Source organism: Oncorhynchus mykiss, chromosome 16 (assembly GCF_057628025.1).
Source record: "Oncorhynchus mykiss isolate SJ-2025 chromosome 16, ASM5762802v1, whole genome shotgun sequence".
Taxonomy (NCBI): Eukaryota; Metazoa; Chordata; class Actinopteri; order Salmoniformes; family Salmonidae; genus Oncorhynchus; species Oncorhynchus mykiss.
The window spans coordinates 45,406,332-45,426,557 of NC_143037.1; the positions used below are offsets into that span (position 1 = coordinate 45,406,332).

At 41.5% G+C, this 20,226-nt stretch overlaps 1 protein-coding gene across 1 annotated transcript in view; it reads right to left on the reverse strand.

The window, feature by feature from the left end:
- Positions 1 to 20,226, reverse strand: part of atp9a (ATPase phospholipid transporting 9A) — a 44,239-nt gene that overhangs the window by 22,173 nt on the left and 1,840 nt on the right. The window contains exons 2-13 of the mRNA XM_021566036.3: positions 18,270 to 18,414; positions 15,429 to 15,542; positions 15,206 to 15,314; positions 13,755 to 13,813; positions 12,789 to 12,840; positions 11,549 to 11,643; positions 11,296 to 11,376; positions 11,054 to 11,129; positions 10,521 to 10,597; positions 10,083 to 10,243; positions 9,636 to 9,778; positions 1,860 to 1,972 (exon numbers count right to left, since the gene is read on the reverse strand). Of these exons, the coding sequence (XP_021421711.1) occupies positions 1,860 to 1,972; positions 9,636 to 9,778; positions 10,083 to 10,243; positions 10,521 to 10,597; positions 11,054 to 11,129; positions 11,296 to 11,376; positions 11,549 to 11,643; positions 12,789 to 12,840; positions 13,755 to 13,813; positions 15,206 to 15,314; positions 15,429 to 15,542; positions 18,270 to 18,414 (1,225 nt within the window). The remainder of the gene's footprint in view (positions 1 to 1,859; positions 1,973 to 9,635; positions 9,779 to 10,082; positions 10,244 to 10,520; positions 10,598 to 11,053; positions 11,130 to 11,295; positions 11,377 to 11,548; positions 11,644 to 12,788; positions 12,841 to 13,754; positions 13,814 to 15,205; positions 15,315 to 15,428; positions 15,543 to 18,269; positions 18,415 to 20,226) is intronic.

The following is a 20,226-nucleotide window of genomic DNA, read 5'->3' on the forward strand; positions in this document are numbered from 1 at the left end:
CTTAATCTTTTATTTTTATCGGCCAGTCTGAGATATGGCTTTTTCTTTGCAACTCTGTCTAGAAGGCCAGCATCCCGGAGTAGCTTCTTCACTGTTGACGTTGAGACTGGTGTTTTGCTGGTACTATTTAATGAAGCTGCAAGTGAGGAATTGTGAGGCGTCTGTTTCTCAAACTAGACACTCTAATATACTTGTTCTCTTGCTCAGTTGTGCACCGGGGCCTCCCACTTCACTTTCTATTCTGGTTAGAGTTAGTTTGCGCTGTTCTGTGAAGGGAGTAGTACACAGCTTTGTACGAGATCTTCAGTTTCTTGGAAATGTCTTGCATGGAATTGCCTTCATTTCTCAGAACAAGAATAAACTGACGAGTTTCAGAAGAAAGTTCTAAGTGACCCCAAACTTTTGAACGGTAGTGTATATATTTGCGCCCATCTCAGTGAACTAATCCATTGGGGAGGCCTAGACTAAAAGCCCATGCTTTTCCGGAGCCTCCGGAGGCATGCAGAGGCCATATCAAGCTCTGTACCAAATCACCATGCGTCTCCAAAATGTTGTAACAATTCGGAGGGCTCTGTAAGGCTCCACATTGACACGATTGGTTGATGGTAGGTGGGGGCGGTACATCCTGTATAAACACATACTCACTTCCTTGACAACTTTCTTCACAAAAGCTCTGCACTGCTCCGCAAAGCACAACAAGTATGAATGCCCTGACTTCTGTCACCACTAATGATCTGTGGAGCTTCTCAAAGTAGTGTTTTTTTCCCCACCTCAAACAGCAAGCAAATTAAGTCTGTTTTTACATCCATTGAGAATGACAACAGTTCCTCAATGTAGGCTATTTGAAAAATCTTTCCAGCTGTCTGCCTTATCGATAACCACTCAGCATGAAAGGGAAAAATGTCATACTCGGATCTAGTGGAAATGTCCTGAAATAGGGCTGCCTTATTGCTTCCTATCAGTGCTGGACTTGGACTGAAATAGGTTAACATTCTTTAAAAGAAACAGGTGCCGGTACTCAGCTCCAATGAGCTCCTGCTCAAGTCAAGCACTGCGTCTTATCCCTTGCGCAAATAGCCTACAGCTGTGTACCTTGCTCACTGGCCCAGAATACTTTATACAATGTCGCTAGGGCAAGATTTTGGCTGGACCCAAGTTAATAGCTGATACTGTGTTTCAAGTTTGTTGCAGACAGGCCATGCATAGCAATGTGATTTATAGTTGTTTTAAATGAGGATATTTTCCACCTGCATGCTGCAATGTTTTTATTTGTTGGCTTTATTTAGGCTATTTTTACATAGTTGGCAACGGCAATAGAAATTCCTTTTTTAGTTTTGTATCATTTTCATTTAGATTTGAATATAATTTTTGATTAACCACATGACAATGATTTTCAGATATGAAACAATTAATTGAAACAGTTCCACAAAAATATATGAAAACCATAACTGGAAATCAGATCTGTAGAAACGCTAAGATAAATTGGCATTATAAATGAGAAAGGTTGTCGACTCCTCGTGTAGCCTATTACTGGCAAGAGTAATGGCAGAATCTGTGAAAGCCAGTAGAAGGAGGATGGTCGGTCAAGTTTTTTTTCTTCCTCTAGATCTCTGGCTCCCTCTTGAGTCATTTGTGTGCTATTTCATCAAACAATGAGCTTAAAGCATCAGACAAGCTCAATGCATATACTTGTTTTTATTAAAACACATAGGCTGTGTCTATATATTGAAAAATACACGTAAAAAGAAATCCACAAATCGATTGATTGAAAGAACAGATGACTTTCGGTCGCCCAAGTTTTTGTTGTTGTCAGGGATAGCCCTACTCTATACGGTTGGTGATGATGGTTATTGTTTTACCTGTGTGTAGGCACTGAACACGTGGCTCTGCACCTCATCCATGGAGTCCATTCCATAGGCCACCGTTCCAAGATGGAGGCGACGGAACACCATCTCATTCTGGGTGAGAGTTCCTGCATCAAACACACAAGCACAATGTATATTATTTGTATCTTATTATATATTATTTGAAACATTTCTACTGAAAGTGGGAACACACGGTAATGTTGGTGTTACAATTATGATCATCATTTAAAAAGTGATTTTTAAACAGTCTACAGAACTCACACTATGATCAAGTAGCTGTTCCTGAAACCATTTCCATGATGCCAGTGTCCTGGTTGTCCTCACACTCACTTTAAAAGCCTCTCTCTCTGTATGTAGTATTTCAGGATGACCTGAGAGCCCCCTACAGCACATACATTAGACTGACCTTTGACCCCTATCGACCTTATCACTATGTGGGAAAATCCAGTATACTTTTATTGGCCGTTAGGGTCGTAAATTTAAGAGGGGTACAGGCCAGTTCCTGAGGGTGTGTGTGTGTGCAGAGACCGGAGACTTCAGGCCTGTTTTGATTTAACTTCTTGCTCCTATGTGGGACGTCAGCGTCCCACATAGGCTAACTTCCGGTGAAATAGCATAGCACAAAGATACTAAATGCACAAATCGTAATGTTAAACTTTCTTGTAAATACATGTATCTAACATCATTTAAAAGCTTAATTTCCTCTTAATCCAACCACCATGTCAGATTTTTAAAATGCTTTTCAGCGAAAGCAATCTTACGATAATCTGACGACAGCGCGCCACACACACAAGTATTACAAGCATTTTCCATCCAAACATTAGCGTCACAAAAAGCCAGAAATAGCACTAAAATAATCAATTACCTTTGAAGATCTTCTTCTTTTGGCAATACAAAAGGTCCAATCTTCACAATAAATGGTTGCTTTGTTCGATTAAATCATGTTTCCATGCATAAAACGACACATTTTGTAAAAGGCTTGTGTCCTGAATTCCGTATCCTTCGACGTTCAACCAGACATGGGATGCAATCAGTCACACAGCATTGACGTTATCTAGTCATGGTTGGTTTCTGTGAAATCCTTTGTTTGTTAGTAACACAACGACACCTTGTTAGGTGCGTATTGACCGAAAGGAGGTGATTTGAACCCAGCAAACAATGACCTGATTACGCGCCAATGATCTCACCTGTGCATCTTTGAATGACTGTATTTCTGCCCAATCACCACTGATCCTCTTGAAATCTTGCTTGGTAGATAGCCAATGGGCTTAGGTAAATGGAAATAGCAATTGTTTGTATCAGGGAAGACCAGCTCTTGACCGAAACTCGAGCGTAACGCAGCCATTCGCCATTGGAATTTCTACCAGAAGGAGCCATTTTCTTTGCGCAACGCAGTATTTAGTCAAGATAATTTTCCGCTCTTTTATTGAAGTAATTATGGCGAGTAAAGCTGTAAAAGCAAAGGCAAAGTCCAAGTATACGGATCTCCAAGAGATTATTTGCGAGATTGAACGAGAAAGTGACACAGAAATCCCAGATGATCTATCAGATTGTGCGTCAAGTGTGGACAGCAACTTTGAGTACATGTTTCTGCGTGGTGAGGATGCCATTCTCGATTGGTAAGTAATTCTCATGCAGTTGTTTGAAATATTTGACATATATATATATTCAGTAATGAAATGTTTGTATTGTTGGCCACATGGCTTTCCCTTTGCGCGTTCCTAAATGTAATGTACTTTATCTAAACATGAATGTTTACTGTTGGCCACATGGCTTTCCCTTTGCGCGTGTTCCTAAATGTAATGTACTTTATCTAAACATGAATGTTTACTGTTGGCCACATGGCTTTCCCTTTGCGCGTTCCTAAATGTAATGTACTTTATCTAAACATGAATGTTTACTGTTGGCCACATGGCTTTCCCTTTGCGCGTGTTCCTAAATGTAATGTACTTTATCTAAACATGAATGTTTACTGTTGGCCACATGGCTTTCCCTTTGCGCGTGTTCCTAAATGTAATGTACTTTATCTAAACATGAATGTTTACTGTTGGCCACATGGCTTTCCCTTTGCGCGTTCCTAAATGTAATGTACTTTATCTAAACATGAATGTTTACTGTTGGCCACATGGCTTTCCCTTTGCGCGTGTTCCTAAATGTAATGTACTTTATCTAAACATGAATGTTTACTGTTGGCCACATGGCTTTCCCTTTGCGCGTTCCTAAATGTAATGTACTTTATCTAAACATGAATGTTTACTGTTGGCCACATGGCTTTCCCTTTGCGCTTGTTCCTAAATGTAATGTACTTTATCTAAACATGAATGTTTACTGTTGGCCACATGGCTTTCCCTTTGCGCGTTCCTAAATGTAATGTACTTTATCTAAACATGAATGTTTACTGTTGGCCACATGGCTTTCCCTTTGCGCGTGTTCCTAAATGTAATGTACTTTATCTAAACATGAATGTTTACTGTTGGCCACATGGCTTTCCCTTTGCGTGTTCCTAAATGTAATGTACTTTATCTAAACATGAATGTTTACTGTTGGCCACATGGCTTTCCCTTTGCGCTTGTTCCTAAATGTAATGTACTTTATCTAAACATGAATGTTTACTGTTGGCCACATGGCTTTCCCTTTGCGCGTGTTCCTAAATGTAATGTACTTTATCTAAACATGAATGTTTATTGTTGGCCTTGTGTGTCTGAACCTCACCTGAGTGATTTACATTCCCTACTCTAATATAATCTGTGTTTCTTTGTCTTTATTTCACAGTCCCAGTCCCTCTGATTCTGATTGGGAGCCCCCACTGAAAGGAGCTGGACCATCTAGCCGGACCCCTGCTGTCTCCGGCTCCACACCTACCCCTGCCCTGCAAGGTGTGAAGTCTGTGACAAAGAAGCGGAGGTGGGGAAGGGCTAAACCTGCAATCAGAGAGGAGGAGGGTCGTTGGCACTCTGTGCTGGAGGAGGATGTGTTGCCTACACCTCCAGTATTCAGACCGAAGAGGCCAACAGGACCTCAGCTGGACATGACCTCTAAGTACAGCCCCATTCAACTTTTTCAGCTGTTTTTCACCTCGGCAGTTGTTGATTCCTTGGTGTCGAACACAAACAAGTATGGTGCTAAGAAGCAGGCAGGCAAGAAAGAGGGATGGAAGCCCATTGCCATTTCAGATTTTTTTGGGTTCATGTCCATGGTCATTTACATGGGTATTGTGAAGCTAAAAACCCTGAAAGACTACTGGAAAACTGCTTCCCTCTATCAACTGCCTTTCCCATCCACGGTCATATCATGCAAAAGGTTTCTGACAATCTCAGGGGCGCTTCATATCAGTGACCCAGAAGTTGATGAGGACAACGAGAAGAAGAGAGGCACAGCTAGGTTTGATAGGCTGTGCAAAATAAAACCTCTCTACCCCAGCATTGTTGAGGCTTGCAAAACCTATTTTCAGCCTGCCCAGAACCTTTCCATAGATGAGAGGATGGTAGCTTCAAAAGCCCGAATTGGCCTAAAACAGTACATGCGCAACAAACCAACTAAATGGGGTTACAAACTGTTTGTTTTGGCTGATTCGGTGTGTGCATACACATGCAATTTTTTTATTTATGAGGGGAAGAACAGTTTTGCGACCGGTAATGGACTTAGTTATGACTCTGTTATGCAGTTATTAGATTTTCAACTGCTGGGGAAGGGCTACAAACTTTTTGTGGACAACTTTTACACAAGCCCTACCCTGTTTACAGAGCTGAGGAAGCGGGATGTGTGGGCTTGTGGCACCATTCGGCCCAATAGAGTGGGCTTTCCAAAAACCAAGGTGAATGACATGCCTAAGCGGGCTGAGCGGGGTACCATGAGATGGATCCGTGAAGATGGCCTGCTCTTTGTGAAGTGGATGGACACCAGAGAGGTGGTCATGTGCTCCAGTATCCACAAGTCCTTCAGTGGAGATCACGTCGTCAGGCGTGTGAAGGACGCTGCTGGGGCATGGACCACCAAGAATGTCCCCATTCCTGGAGCAATCAAGGACTACAACAAAAGCATGGGAGGTGTAGACCTCTCGGATGCGCTTATTGGATACTACAACGTTCTCCACAAGACAATGAAGTGGTACAAGACATTTTTTTATCATTTCGTTGACATTGCTGTGGTGAACGCCTTCATCCTCCAGAAGGAAATGGCTCAGAGCTGTGGACATCCCCCCATCTCACAGCTAGCCTTCAGGGAGCTGCTCATCCATGAGCTTGCTAGCTACAGCAAGTCCACTGTAGCACCTTCTGTCCCCTCTACGTCTGGCCCCTCTGCTCCAACCAGTAGTGTTCACCTGCCCAGATTCATCTCTGCAGGCATGAATGTGCCTCAGGGCAAAAAGGGCACAATAGGGAGACGTCGTTGTGTCCTCTGTCACAGGAAATGCCCCATCACCTGCACCAGCTGTTCAGTAACCCTGTGCTTTACAGCAGAAAGAGACTGCTATTGGGCATGGCATCAGAAGAACAATATTGTGTAGAGGACTGAGGGTCTTCACAATATTGTACATTGTACATTGTACATTGAATGTGTGTAAATAGTTTACCCTTGTTATTTGAAAATGTTTCAAATGTTCATTTTTTGGGTTTTTTTTGTGGGGTGGTATGTTAGAATGGCATTTGAGTGTTTTGTATATAGTAATTTACTTCAATGTATCACTGTGCCAAATAGGCCACTTGGGTACATTTGGGCACCTTGTGTGGGACACCTGGGTGACTACATGCTCAATGTCATGTAGCTCACTCATTCCTGAAGATATCTTTCTAAAACTTTTTTCAAATACTGTTGCCATCTTATGTTCTCCATTTCTACCACCCCCAGCATCCTATCTGTATGTGTGGATGTTCTTGTTCAGTTGAAAGATGATGCAGCAACAATAAAAACAGAAAACGAATGTTAATTTCCTTGTATTTTCTTCTACCAGATCTATGGTGTTCTATTCTCCTACATTCAATTCACATTTACACAAAATTCAGAGTGTTTCCTTTCAAATGGTACCAAGAATATGCATGTCCTTGCTTCTGGGCCAGAGCTACAGGCAGTTAGATTTGGGTATGTCTTCAGGCGGAAATTGGAAAAAGTGGGGGGGTAGAATTAAGAAGTTAAAGCTCCAATAAGTAGCATGTCTCTGAGAGTCGCACACAGCCCAAAGCCCTAGGGATGGGTCAGCCCTAGCAATGTCATACTGGACACAACCTTAGCACATCTTCAACACTATCATCTCACATCCAACATGTCAGTCCGTTGTGTCAATTTCCTCTCCTGACCACTGAAGCAAAGATACATGCATTCTTATTACGTAGCCACTCGACTCTTCCTGTGCACTACAACGTTAAGCTGTTTTATGCCAACATTAAATACTACACGTTTTATACCACAGTTACGTCCGATGCGATATTGAGCACAGTTACATGCACACAACAATGATTAATGTGGATAGTCAGATTAATATGATAGTTTTAAATTATTTAATAAGCCTGTTTTCATGGACACATCTGAAATTAGGCAACTGATGGGCCTTTTGTTAAATGCAGAAAATTGGCAATCAAAATACATGTTCTACCACAGTGACCATGTTATTTTTGCGAAGACCAGGGTTGGGTAAGTTTAGATTCTAAATGTAATTCCTTACAGTTACTAGTTGCAAGTCCAAAATTGTTATCAGTAACATAACATTTGCATTTCCCCACACTCAGTAATGTAATCTGATTACTTTCAGTTACCTTTAGGTTGGTAGCTGGCACATACACAAAGTCATAAAATCAGATTTTAAACCTAACCTTAACTACACTGCTAGCCCTAATGCCTAACATTAAATTAAGACATTTTTGTTTTCATACATTTTTACAATATAGCGCATTTTGACTTTGAAGCTGGCCCATCTAGAGGAAATCCCTCAGTTCTGCCTCAAGGACCAATAAACATCAATCTTGCTTTGAGTTGAAAAATAAATGCTGCTCTCGGAATGGCATGCTTTGAACACTACCGAAAAAGTACTATTTGCATATGAAATATGTTTTTCATATGCTGCATTTGTTATAGGCCTATTGTCAAAGTTTTTGTTGGTGACACTTTGATATCTGCATATCTGCAAAGTGCATGTGTCCGTTAGGCCTACGGTAAAATAATTATTATCAGAGTTTCTATTGGATAAATTCTATTCACTACACCGATTCTGTTGCAAAACGTTTCTTAAACGGTAGCAAATGGAACAAAACAGGGAGGGACCTACCAGAATTTGTCAAATAGAAACTCTTGTTTTGCTGTTTGCTTCCATTTGGTTCTTAAACAGTTTCTGTAATGAATACACTTCTGGTCTCAAAAACAATGATTGATAGGCACCTTAAACTTCTTAAATTCAACCATTATTGGGTTAAAATACACATACACATTTGTGAACAGCCATCCACAACAACCACAAACCATAAGGCACAAATAGCTAAATGAGAGTGCAGCAGTGTGATTTACGTCAATGCGCTATGTAGCCTATAATAGGCCTAAGTGATATCCGTGTTGCCGGTAGGCTACACCACTGCTGTCATCCTTACCTCCAAGCATTTAATCAAGTGTGACGACCCTCCCACTCTGTCTGCCGAATTCTTTCTCTTTGCTCTTGTTTTCCTTAATAGGATGTCGGCGGGAGGAGCCGGGAAGGTCGTTAGCTAAATGGGACACACCTGCGGTCGGGTGTGTCCCGGGGATAAATATACCTTTCCCCCATACATCGAGGAGACTCTCTCAACGCAGACACAGTGTTGTTTTTGGTTGTGGCAATTTGGGGCTTCTTTGTGTTCATTTGTTTTGGCACCTCTCAACACCCATCATTATCACCATCTATGACCTCATCCACTCACTTACGCTACTGACTACACACACCATTGTTACATGTATAATAGTTTACTTTATTTAATAAATATGTTTGTTATTTCTTCATCTCCGCGGTGCCTTCCTCTTTGTTATGGGCTTCGAGCTAGTTCGTAACACAAGTTAGATAATCTTTGGATGCCGACAGCAGTCGCACCATTGGAAGACATAGATTGGACGGTAGCCTACAAAAGCCTATTCCTGCTCTTTTTCCACGATCCATCAAACACATTTGGTGTGCCTGCATAGTGTTCTCTGACTTGTGGTCAGACTCGCTCAGGCACAACAAACTTAAAATTGGGCCCTTTTTTTTATGCTTATTTGAACATCATTGAGAAAACAGTTACAGGTTTATGTCATCCGTTACTCCCCAACCCTGGCGAAGACTATTTAATTCTGAGTTGGAACATATAAAGTTTGTATGTGAAAACGATTTCTAAGATGCATACTTTCGTTTTTTCCAAACTCACTTCACTCACGCACAAGTGGCAGGCTTGCGCCATCAGCGGTGGCATACGGTAGATCAAATACACCGCTGGAAAGCCGATTAAGCCGTTTACACGTCCTAATAATTTGAAACATTTCTCAGAAAAACTGTTGTTTTAACCTGAATATGCTTACTTTGATTATGATCTTATTAAGATAAATCAGGGTAAGATGTTTACATGACTAATGCCATACTCCCCCTTCTGCCATAATCAGTTTAATATCAAACTATTAGTGTGCGTGTAATCGTACACATTGACTAAGCGGATGGAAGTTAATGGAAGCACTCTCGCTTCAGATCAATACACAGAGTACACAGACACATAGCTGTGATAGTCCGGCGGCCCGCAATGACACATTTATGTCTATAAACCACAAAAGTAGCAGACTCACCTGTTTTGTCAGTGAGCAGATAGGAGATGCGTCCCAGTTGTTCAGGTATAGTGCTGGCCCGGACCACCGTACCTGGGATCTTAGAGTCTCTTCTGATCATCCAGCTGAACACCATCTTGCCCATGTCCAGGTTCACACGCAAGCTGGACACAAAGGTTCACATTTTATTCATTTAAAAACAAGACTCCCAGATACACATTTTGGATATCAATGGTTTTTAGGTTCTCCATCAAACATGTTCATAAGCATATGTAGAAACAAATAAGCAAGGATAGATGTTGATGTACATGAAGCTCCAATTGAAAATAACACCTTTTGGTAACACTTACTTTGCTCTCAAACCTGTGTAATAACCCAGTTATTACAAGTGTAACTACATTGTTACAGATTACTTTTGAATGCTTTAAAATTATCTCATTGAAATGGAGACAGAAAGTGTGTTAAAACCTGATTGGGACGATGTTGGAGAAAAGCAGCAGGAAGCGGAAGATCTGCAGATACCAACGGCCGGCAAAGTGTTGGAGGGCCACCATGACCAGAGACACCACCACCAGAGCCCCAAACAGAATCTTGGTCAAACAGTTCACTTCCAGGTCAAAGAGGCCAACCTAGAAGAACCACAAGGAGAATATCATCAGGCAGTACAAATATTTTTGAAACACTCTCAGAACAGTCTCAATACAATATTATAGAAAATACAATTGGCAGAAATTATACTAATACTAGTAGCACTTTATTTTATGGTACAGCGTTTACTAGGGTATTTTCTAAGAAATGTCATGATAAAATGATAACCTAATAAACCTACAGATAATATACATGTCTTTGTCTACTAAAGGAAAGCGTCATGTGCAGGGTGTTTTACTGTGACTAACATGAATATACCTTGTGCCTTGGGTTTGAGGTGTTCATCACACTCCGGAGCTCCTTGCCTGTGTAGATAACAACTCCCACCACAGTGCCTACAGAGAAAGAACATTATAGTAATTGGCTGAGACTTTAAGTCTGGAATCATGAACCATAACATGTAATACAGCATATAGCAGCAATTTCAGCGACTTCCCTGGTTGTGAAAGGGTGTTTTGAAATGTATAACGACAGTAGGAATACGTGAGACAGACTGCCAATTTGCCAAATTACTACCATATGTTATATAGGTTAGACTCTGGAATCTTTATGTTGGGTTTTTTCCCTTATAGGAAAATGTTGTCTAATAGTTAACTACCCCTGAACTGTTTCTAAGTGACCAAATGTCTGATTGCGCCGGTGTGTGTGTGTGTGTGTGTGTAGGAGGACAAATCATCAGCACATCAATCGTGGAGGAAGTAACGCCTCATCACGGCTCTAGAGATGGAGGGAGAGAGATGGGGGGCGGGCGGGCTGGTACTAGTTACACCACTGGAGGAATTAGTATTTACCAGAGGCGATGACAGTGCTGGCCCACAGAGTATTCTCAATACTGAGACTCTCGTTGACTGGAGGGTCTCCATCCTCCTAAAGCACAGCACATAGGACACAAAACACAGAGTGAGTGGCATTACCCTACGAAAACAGCCTTTCTTCCAAGTTGACTAGATATGGTGGCAATTATCTTGATGTGAGTCTTTAGCAGGTCTTATTCAAGAAAAGTCAAATAGATTTGTCCAGGTAAAACACTCACCCTGGTGAAAGTGCCAATAAAGTTGTGGATGTCAATGTTTGGTTCCTCCGCATACACATAGGATCTGATCTGGAGAAGGTCCTGGAGGAGCAATCACAACATGGTCACTTGATAACCGACAACACTTCTAAGAACATCCCCAAAAAACATGAGATGTGGCATTACTTTACTAAAGATGTCTGCAGTCAGTGAAGTGCCAACATTGCACTCTACTATAGACATAGCGGAGCAGCCATTTGGTGTGGTGACTCACAGCAGCAGTGGGCAGTCTCTGAGTACAGGCCACCGGGAGGCGTAGTTTCCAGTCTGTCTCTCCATCCAGCTGGTCAGTACGCAAGAAGCAGGAGCCTGGGATAAGGGAGGAGAACGGATGATTTAGAATGGAGTAACAAACACCTCTAGGGGGCTCTACGGTATAAGGGTTTAGGGTCTCTGTGGTACCAATAACTTATTTCTGTATATCAAAAGAAAAAAAAAATATGTCTTACCCTATCAGTTTTGTCACTAGCTTCAACTTCTGCCGTTATTTTATTTGGTGCATCCTTTGTTCCCTCTATCTTTCAACATAAACATATCTTCCCGAATGACAAAGGTCATCTTATTACAAAATAGTGTTCAAATATGAATGGTGCCCAACTGCACATTAATCTGGGGATCAACAAGTGGAGAGGCATCCATGCCAACCCAGCCCTCATCCCCCCACAGCCCCCAGTAACCCAGCCCCCAAACCCTAGCCCGCATCATCCTGCCTGCCTGTAGCGGAGAACACAGATCATAGTTAGGCTCTTCATTATTGAGTTAATGGCCTCCATGTGTTATAGAGATAACCAACCAAACACTCTTTCCAGTAAAATAAACATATGTTTTTTTCATCCCCCTATAGAAAAGCACAACCGCAACCAAGCATGCATCATATAGTTTGTGTTACCCCAAATCAAGATGATAAAAGTGTAAGGTTATGGTGTTTTATTGCACATTTTCAATGGATCCCAACCGTTGCAAGTTATCGAGGGGGCAGTGGTGTTTTTGTTGTGTATGAGACAATAAGCCTGTCGGAGACAGCATTGTTTTGCATGTGAGTAATTCATTGTGTTTCTGTCATCACTCTTCCAAATCTCATCCAATTCCACATTTGTTTATTCAGATTAGGCTCCATCTTTGTACCTTGGTTCCCCCATCTTCTCTTTGCATTTGATATGTTCTTTCTATTCTACACTTTGCATATCTTGGTGATTTTCCTTAGGATGCAACTTGTAATTTGAAAGACAAAAATGGTCAATCGAGATCTTAGGGAAAATAAATGTCCCATGCTTCTTCTACCACAACCCATCATCAACATTCAACTTAAATGGACCTCATTACAATTTTAGACATTGTTACACTTCCTGTCCTGGATCTAGAGTAATCCCTTCACCTCACCACCCTTTTAAAACATGCCATTTCCCCAACTATCTTGTTTTGGAGATTTGGATGAATGACCAGCAGATGTTTACCGTTTCTTTCAGAGGTCCTTAAGAAGATCATGTCAGCGGGAACTCGCTGGTTCTACAAAGACAGAGAAGAAAAACATGACTTCAACTTGCATCCTGTTACAACCCCCCTCCTCTGACTGTAGACATTCAGACATTTTGCCTTTAATGTACATTACCTTCATTCAGCTAGTCATAATAATAAGCCCTGCAGCAAATCATCCAGCCTTACTTACCCAAACTGGGAGCCTGACCGGGCTTTACACTCTGTTTGACCCAGACTTCACTGTGACTGAGTCCTGGTCAGAGTTATTGGAAGATTCATTTTCAACGCTATTTAAGTTGACAGACTTCAAAACATTGAGCTGGGGCATGGTGTATTTTAAGTGGTCGATGGTTTAAATTAAGATTTACTGTGGCACTTCAGATCCATGTGGCAGTACAAAGTTGTATATTTAGATATTTTAACAAATTTCATATCTGAAGATCGTAACAATTCAGAGTTCGATTTACTTTGAATGTCTCTCAGTCATGGATAAAATAGATCAAATGTATAGAGAGCAACATGTGTGACCTATCCTTCAGCAGTGTTTAACTGAACCTTTCTGAAAGAAGTGGCCATTTGGTAACTGAGGACTCCCTTCTCATATTTCACATACAAAGACTCCCAGAATCTACTCTTTCTACAATAGCCAGCAAAAAAAGATGACAAGAGGCAACTGGCCAAACAGATTGGAAAATCTGTTAGAATTACTTAAGATACTTTTAACAGCGACAGCATGCTACCAGTGTTGTGACATTCAAATTAGCCTCACAAATGACAACAATAGTAACCCCAATTGATTGCCTTGTTTTAACTTTCCTACATGGATATGACAAATTAACTTAAAGTATTTTTAAGTGCAACTATCTGGTAAAACTATATCCTACAAGTTTAGCCTACGATTGTTTTGGTGCAGTTGAGGGCGAAATCTATGAAGTGATACAAACCTTTTCCACGATTATAAGGTCTCCAACTTGAATGCCACTACTTTTCACCTTCACAGTGCCTGAAATAAAAACAAACGTAAAATGAATATTCAATAAGCATTTTTAGATTGCAGAACGTTGAGTTGAGGTGACCAAATTCTTTTTGATAATCATAATTGTATTGTGGTTAGACCAAACAAAGGATGAACAGATATGAGCGTATGTTGTTTTATGGACATTCCATTCCTCTTCCGAGGGGAAGACTAGAGAAAAATGACCCAAACAAGTAAAAATCTAAAACGACCATGTAAACGTTCACATAGCTAAACAGGATTTATGGTAGTGAGACATCCTGGTGTCATTAACGTCATTCAAAGACACAGTTAAAACCCTGCTCTTCATTCTTCTCTTCCCATGGCCCTATACAGAAACACTTTTAAATATGACTGTTTATGTCCAACTGTCACCTCCCGATTGCCTAGCAAATGTGGACAACTGTTGTTATAGATTTCCTTTCACTAAATTTGGGGAAAGTAATTTTCCATGTAGGCCTAGACCTGAAAGAATGTTAGAAGGGCGGGGGAAGTTGAGCCTTTTCTTCCATTCCATTTGGAATGAACAGGCAAAAATTGTTAGAGGGGGTCACTGACCCATGACCTTTGCTGTGACCTCAGGCTTTTGCATATGTAAGACATTAAAGGACATTAATATTGCTATGCATTTAGGTGTATGGGAGTCTAAAAACTGTTCTGTTTCACAAAGATAATTCAAATGTAGTCGAGCTTGCTTTTTACAACATCTGATGGAGGGCAGCTTATCAATAAACAAAAACGTCCTAATACATTTCAGTAATAATCCATCTGAAATCAAATTCCTTCAAGGAAATAAACATAAATTAAGAATGGTCTACTTTAAAATGATGAATCCTGCAAGTATACAGGATTAGACAAACATCCTGGGTAAACAACTGTTTGTTTTTACCTTTGACAAAGTACTTGCTCAGTTAGAGTAGAACAACAATCTACAGGGATCTCATGCAATTGGCTCTCATAACCCAGACCCCATGCAGCAAGTCACTGGGGGCACTATCATGGAAGCAACCATTCATTTTGTTTATGAGTAAAACAAGCTGCCAGATCAAAGGGGAAAAGTGATGGAAACCACAAGAGGTCTCTGGGATTTTATTGCTGGTAGCATTTTATTCCAAGCCCTCTTATGTGTACACTTTTACATCTCTGCTTTGAATTAAGGCATCACTCCCCTCCCAGTTTAAACAGGACACGACCAACCTTCATACAGTTAACTGGAGACACCCACTATTCAAATTCAACTAGGCATTTATATTCATCTCAATGGTTGCGTCAGGAAATTTGGTGGATTTTGATTTGTAGGAGTGGTTACGTTTTGTTGATGGTATTTATGTTATTGTTCAGTCGGCAGATTGTGTGCAATGACTGAAAATAAATCCTTACCTCTTGTTGAGAGCTTGCTGTAGATCTGTGAATTCACTTCTTTGTCTCGACAATAACATCGGATCTCCTCAACTGCTTCTCTCGCGATGGTTATGATCAAAACAAATCCCTGAAAATCAAAAATAAGACAAACCCAGTTAGACATTATTGTATTATTAGCAAGTGAGTAGTGGATCACGTATATACTTAATGCTACATTACTTGAAAAAAAAATGCTGCTTACCAAAGGAACCCAGTAGGTGTACAGAGCACCTAGCCTGAGCTCATTGACAAACTGAGAGCACGCCAGGAGCAGAAAGTACAAGTTGAAGAAGTACTTGAACTGATTAAACAGCACCTGAAAACACACAACAGAACAATATGATTTCACATGAACACAAGAACCAATCATCGATGTGTCTTTACACTATAGGAGTACAGTAATATATGCCTGTGATGTTAAATCAGGGTCATGTTCAGTAGGCACAAAAACAGAAAACATCTTGAAACCGAAGACGAAAATAAGCTGTTATTGTTATTTTGTCTGTTGAACCATATGGCAAGCAACATCCACACACAAATACATTCTATATTCTACATGACCACAAGTATGTGGACACATGCTTGTCGAACATCTCATTCCAAAATAATGGACATTAATATCAGGGTCCCCCCCTTTGCTGCTATAACAGCCTCCACTCTTCTGTGAAGGCTTTCCACTAGATGTTTGAACATTGCTGTTGCTTCCATTCAGCCACAAGAGCATTAGTGAGGTCGGGTACTGATGTTGGGTGATTAGGCCTGGCTCGTAGTTCCAATTCATCCAAATGATGTTTGATGGGGTTGAAGTCAGGGCTCTGTGCAGGCCAGTCAAGTTCTTCCACACTGATCTCGACAAACCATTTATTTTTATTTTTTTATTTTTTGTTGATTTTTACCCCTTTTTTTCTCCAATTTCGTGGTATCCAATTGTTGTAGTAGCTACTATCTTGTCTCATTGCTACAACTCCCGTACGGGCTCGGGAGAGACGAAGGCGTCATGCGTCCTCCGATACACAACCCAACCAGCCGTACGTACTGCTTCTTAACACAGTGCGCATCCAACCTGGAAGCCAGCCGCACCAATGTGTCGGAGGCTACACCGTGCCCCTGGCAACCTTGGCTAGCGCGCACTGCGCCCGGCCCGCCACAGGAGTCGCTGGTGCGCGATGAGACAAGGAGATCCCTACCGACCAATCCCTCCCTAACCCGGACGACGCTAGGCCAATTGTGCGTCGCCCCACGGACCTCCCGGTCGCGGCCGGTTACGACAGAGCCTGGGCGCGAACCCAGGGACTCTGATGGCACAGCTGCGCCACCCGGGAGGCGACAAACCATTTCTGAATGGACCTCGCTTTGTGCACGGGGCATTGTCATACTCAAACAGGGAAGTGCCTTCCCCAAACTGTTGCCACAATGTTGGAAGCACAGAATCGGCTAGAATGTCATTATATGCTGTAGCGTTAAGATTTCCCTTCACTGGAACTAAGGAGCCTAGCCGAACCATAGAAAACAGCCCTAGACCAAACTTTACATTAAGGCAGGTAGCGTTTTCCTGGCACTGCCAAACTCTGATTGGTCCGTCAGACTGCCAGATGGTGAAGCGTGATTCAGCACTCCAGAGAACGTGTTTCCACTGATTGGGTCAATGGTGGCGAGCTTTACACCACTCCAGCCGTCACTTGGCATTGATCATGGTGATCTTAGGCTTGTGCACGGCTGCTTGGTCATGGAAATCCATTTCATGAAGCTCCCGACAAACAATTACTGTGCTGACGTTGCTTCCAGAGGCAGTTTGGAACTCAGTAGTGACTGTTGCAACCGAGGACAGACAATTTTCCTGCGCTTCATGCTTCAGCACTCGGTGGTCCCATTCTGTGAGCTTGTGTGGCCTACCACTTCGTGGCTGAGCCGTTGTTGCTCCTAGATGTTTCCATTTCACAATAACAGCACTTACAGTTGACCGGGGAAGCTCTAGCAGGGCAGAAATTTGACAAAATGACTTGTTGGAAAGGTGGCCTATGACGGTGCCACGTTGAAAGTCACTGAGCTCTTCAGTACGGGCCATTCTACTACCAATGTTTGTCTATGGAGATTGCATGGCTGTGTGCTCGATTTTATACACCTGTCAGCAACGGGTGTGGCTGAAATAGCCAAATTCACTAATTTGAAGGGGTTTACGTACTTTTGTATATACAGTGTATGTCTCAACAACATTCCAGTGCCACCCACAGTCAAGTATAGATTTAACAGTCACACTACACTTTGGCTGAATTTTATTACCACCAATGTGCAAGATTAGTACAAAGGGAAATCTTGTGTTCTCTCATTGCTACTGTGACAGCATACAACAACAATAATGTGTTTGAGACTTTGACCCGAAAATAATTCCTTGACATTATCTAAAGTAAATAAAAATCATCATAATTTGCAATGCAAAAAAGGACTGCTCTTTGCTTTTGTTTTTCCAAACAAATCTGGACTACTTTTAATGTCCGACCTCATATCCAAAAAAAGGCTATGTTTTAAGACTAGCAAATGTCTGAAAACCTAATTCATAGTAAAATTAGGCTTGAAAAATCTGAAAGGGAAACAAAAACACTCCTTAGTATTTTTGCCGTGGTTTCGCTTCACTTGTCATGACAAAACAATAAAGAGACTAAGCAACTAGAGCAGTGGAGGCTGCTGAGGGGAGGACGGCTCATAATAATGGCTGGAACTAAGTGAATGGAAAGGCATCAAACACATAGAAACCAAGTGCTCGATACCATTACATTTATTCCGCTCCAGCCATTACCACGAGCCCGTCCTCCCCAATTAAGGTACCACCAACCCCCTGTGAACTAGAGGCACATAGGCTAAACAACACAGGCTAACAAGACTGCTCATTTGATTAAAATATTTGTTATATCTGAATCTACGGGGTCAGCCCTACTACTCACTCAATACTTACCCCACTTTGCCACTAAACTCTTTCAGGCTTGTTGTGTTGTGAATGAGGAGCAAATTACAGTTGCTTGGTTGACCCCAAGTCCCTGACACTCACCCCTGGGAGGAAGGTGAAGAAGTTGTACTTCTGGTTGTTAATGACATTCCGGGGGTACCTCTGCTCCCTCTTCTCTGGGTGGCCCAGCCACACTGTCCGCGGCCGAAAGTCCCCCATGCCGCAGCACCTCGACCACGGGCAGCACCTGAGGAACACCAGTGTAGTACATCATTAGGGATGGTTTCCTTGACCCAGGTTAAATGGATACATCAGGATTTTGCCAATAAAACCCTTTATCTACTTCCCCAGAGTCAGAGAGTCTGCAGGCAGTTAGAAAGAAGTTAACTAGTGTTAGCTCAATTGCTAACTAGCGTTAGCACAATGATTGGAAGTCTTTGGTAACTCCTAACATGCTGGTAGATACCATAGACTTCCGCTAATTGCACTACCGATAGTTAGCATCGGCTCACAAAAGTACCTCTAACTTCCTTCATACAGGATGCAGAGATATACAAATTGTTTCCATGAGTTCATCTGACTCTTGCGAAGCAGATGAAGGGCTTCATTGTCAAAATCCCGAAGTTTCCCTTTAAAGATACACTTTGCAGAAATCGCTCCACCATTTCCTGGTTGCTCAAATTCTAATAGTCCCCTAATTTCTGTTTATTTGACAAAACAAGCAAGTACAGTGTAGAGAATCATTGTACAATTTAAACCGCTGTGAAATATATATGTATATTTCTTTTCAGATGGTGTACAAAACCAAAAGTAAAAAATGCAAAAACGAAACGTATGAATGGAAAGCATAGAAATAGTGCACATAGAACACATCTACCGCTTCTTAGACTGGCTTTCAATGAGAAAGAAATGTCAGTTATAGATACGTCAATGTGAATTTGGTCAGGTTGCCCAAAAAGTTAAATGCACATGCACTTTTTTGGGGCCGTAATTGGGATATTGTCTTTCAACATGAAAATTTAAATAGCTGGTGTGTCTAATGGCACCCTATTCCAGCCCCCTATATCAGCTTTAAGGCTGCTCCAGGACCTCTATTCACAAAAAGTCTCAGAACAGCCCTGATATAGGATCAGTTTTGCATTTAAAATCATAATGATTATATGGACTTGGGAGGGATCTGATCCTGAATCAACATCCTACTCATAGACGCTTTTGAACACAGACCCTGGACTAAAAAGCATGCTCAATGAAGAAATGCCATAAAAGTATTTATTCAGTCCAGAACTAGGCCTAATCTGTGTCTGGGAAACTGGCCCTTTTAGTGTTTCCCTCTCACTGAAATGCCACTACAAAAACATGCAAATAATATGTTTCTTTCCTATGGTGGTGAGCAAGGCTTCAGTCAGTCAATAGGACCACAGAGGTGGGCCCCAACTCAGTAAATATTGGCTTCATGTGTTAGGCAGCAAGGTCTTAGTTCCATACACCTTTCTCAAACAAAGCATTCCACTTCATCTAGGCAAGCAGGGCAGCACGTGACCTAATCTTATGGCTGCCATGTGTCATAATGTTCTATGATTTTTACAGATCACATATTCTACACATATCTAGGGACTGAATACCTGGATAATGAATCATTGACTGTGGACATAGCTGCGGGAAGTATTTTGGGTAATGCTGATTTTTTTTTATTTATCTGCGCTACGGATGTCTATATCGGTCCACTAATAAAGGACTAGTAAAGGCCCAGTGCACTACAAATGTTTTGCAAAAAAATAAAATATGAATATATTTGTATTATTCCGGTTTTTCAGTATAAGGATGCATGAGCAGAAAATAACCCCATACCTACTGTAAAATATGGCGCTTTGAAGATATGGGGCTATTTTGCTTCCACTGGTCCTGGGGCCATTGTTAAGGTCAACGGCACCATGAACTTTACCAGTAGAAAGACATTTTCGCCAAAAACCTGGATGCCTCTGCTAGGATGCTGATGCTTCTACCAGCGAGACAATAACCCCAAGCACACATCAAAATCCACAAAGAAATGGTTAATTGA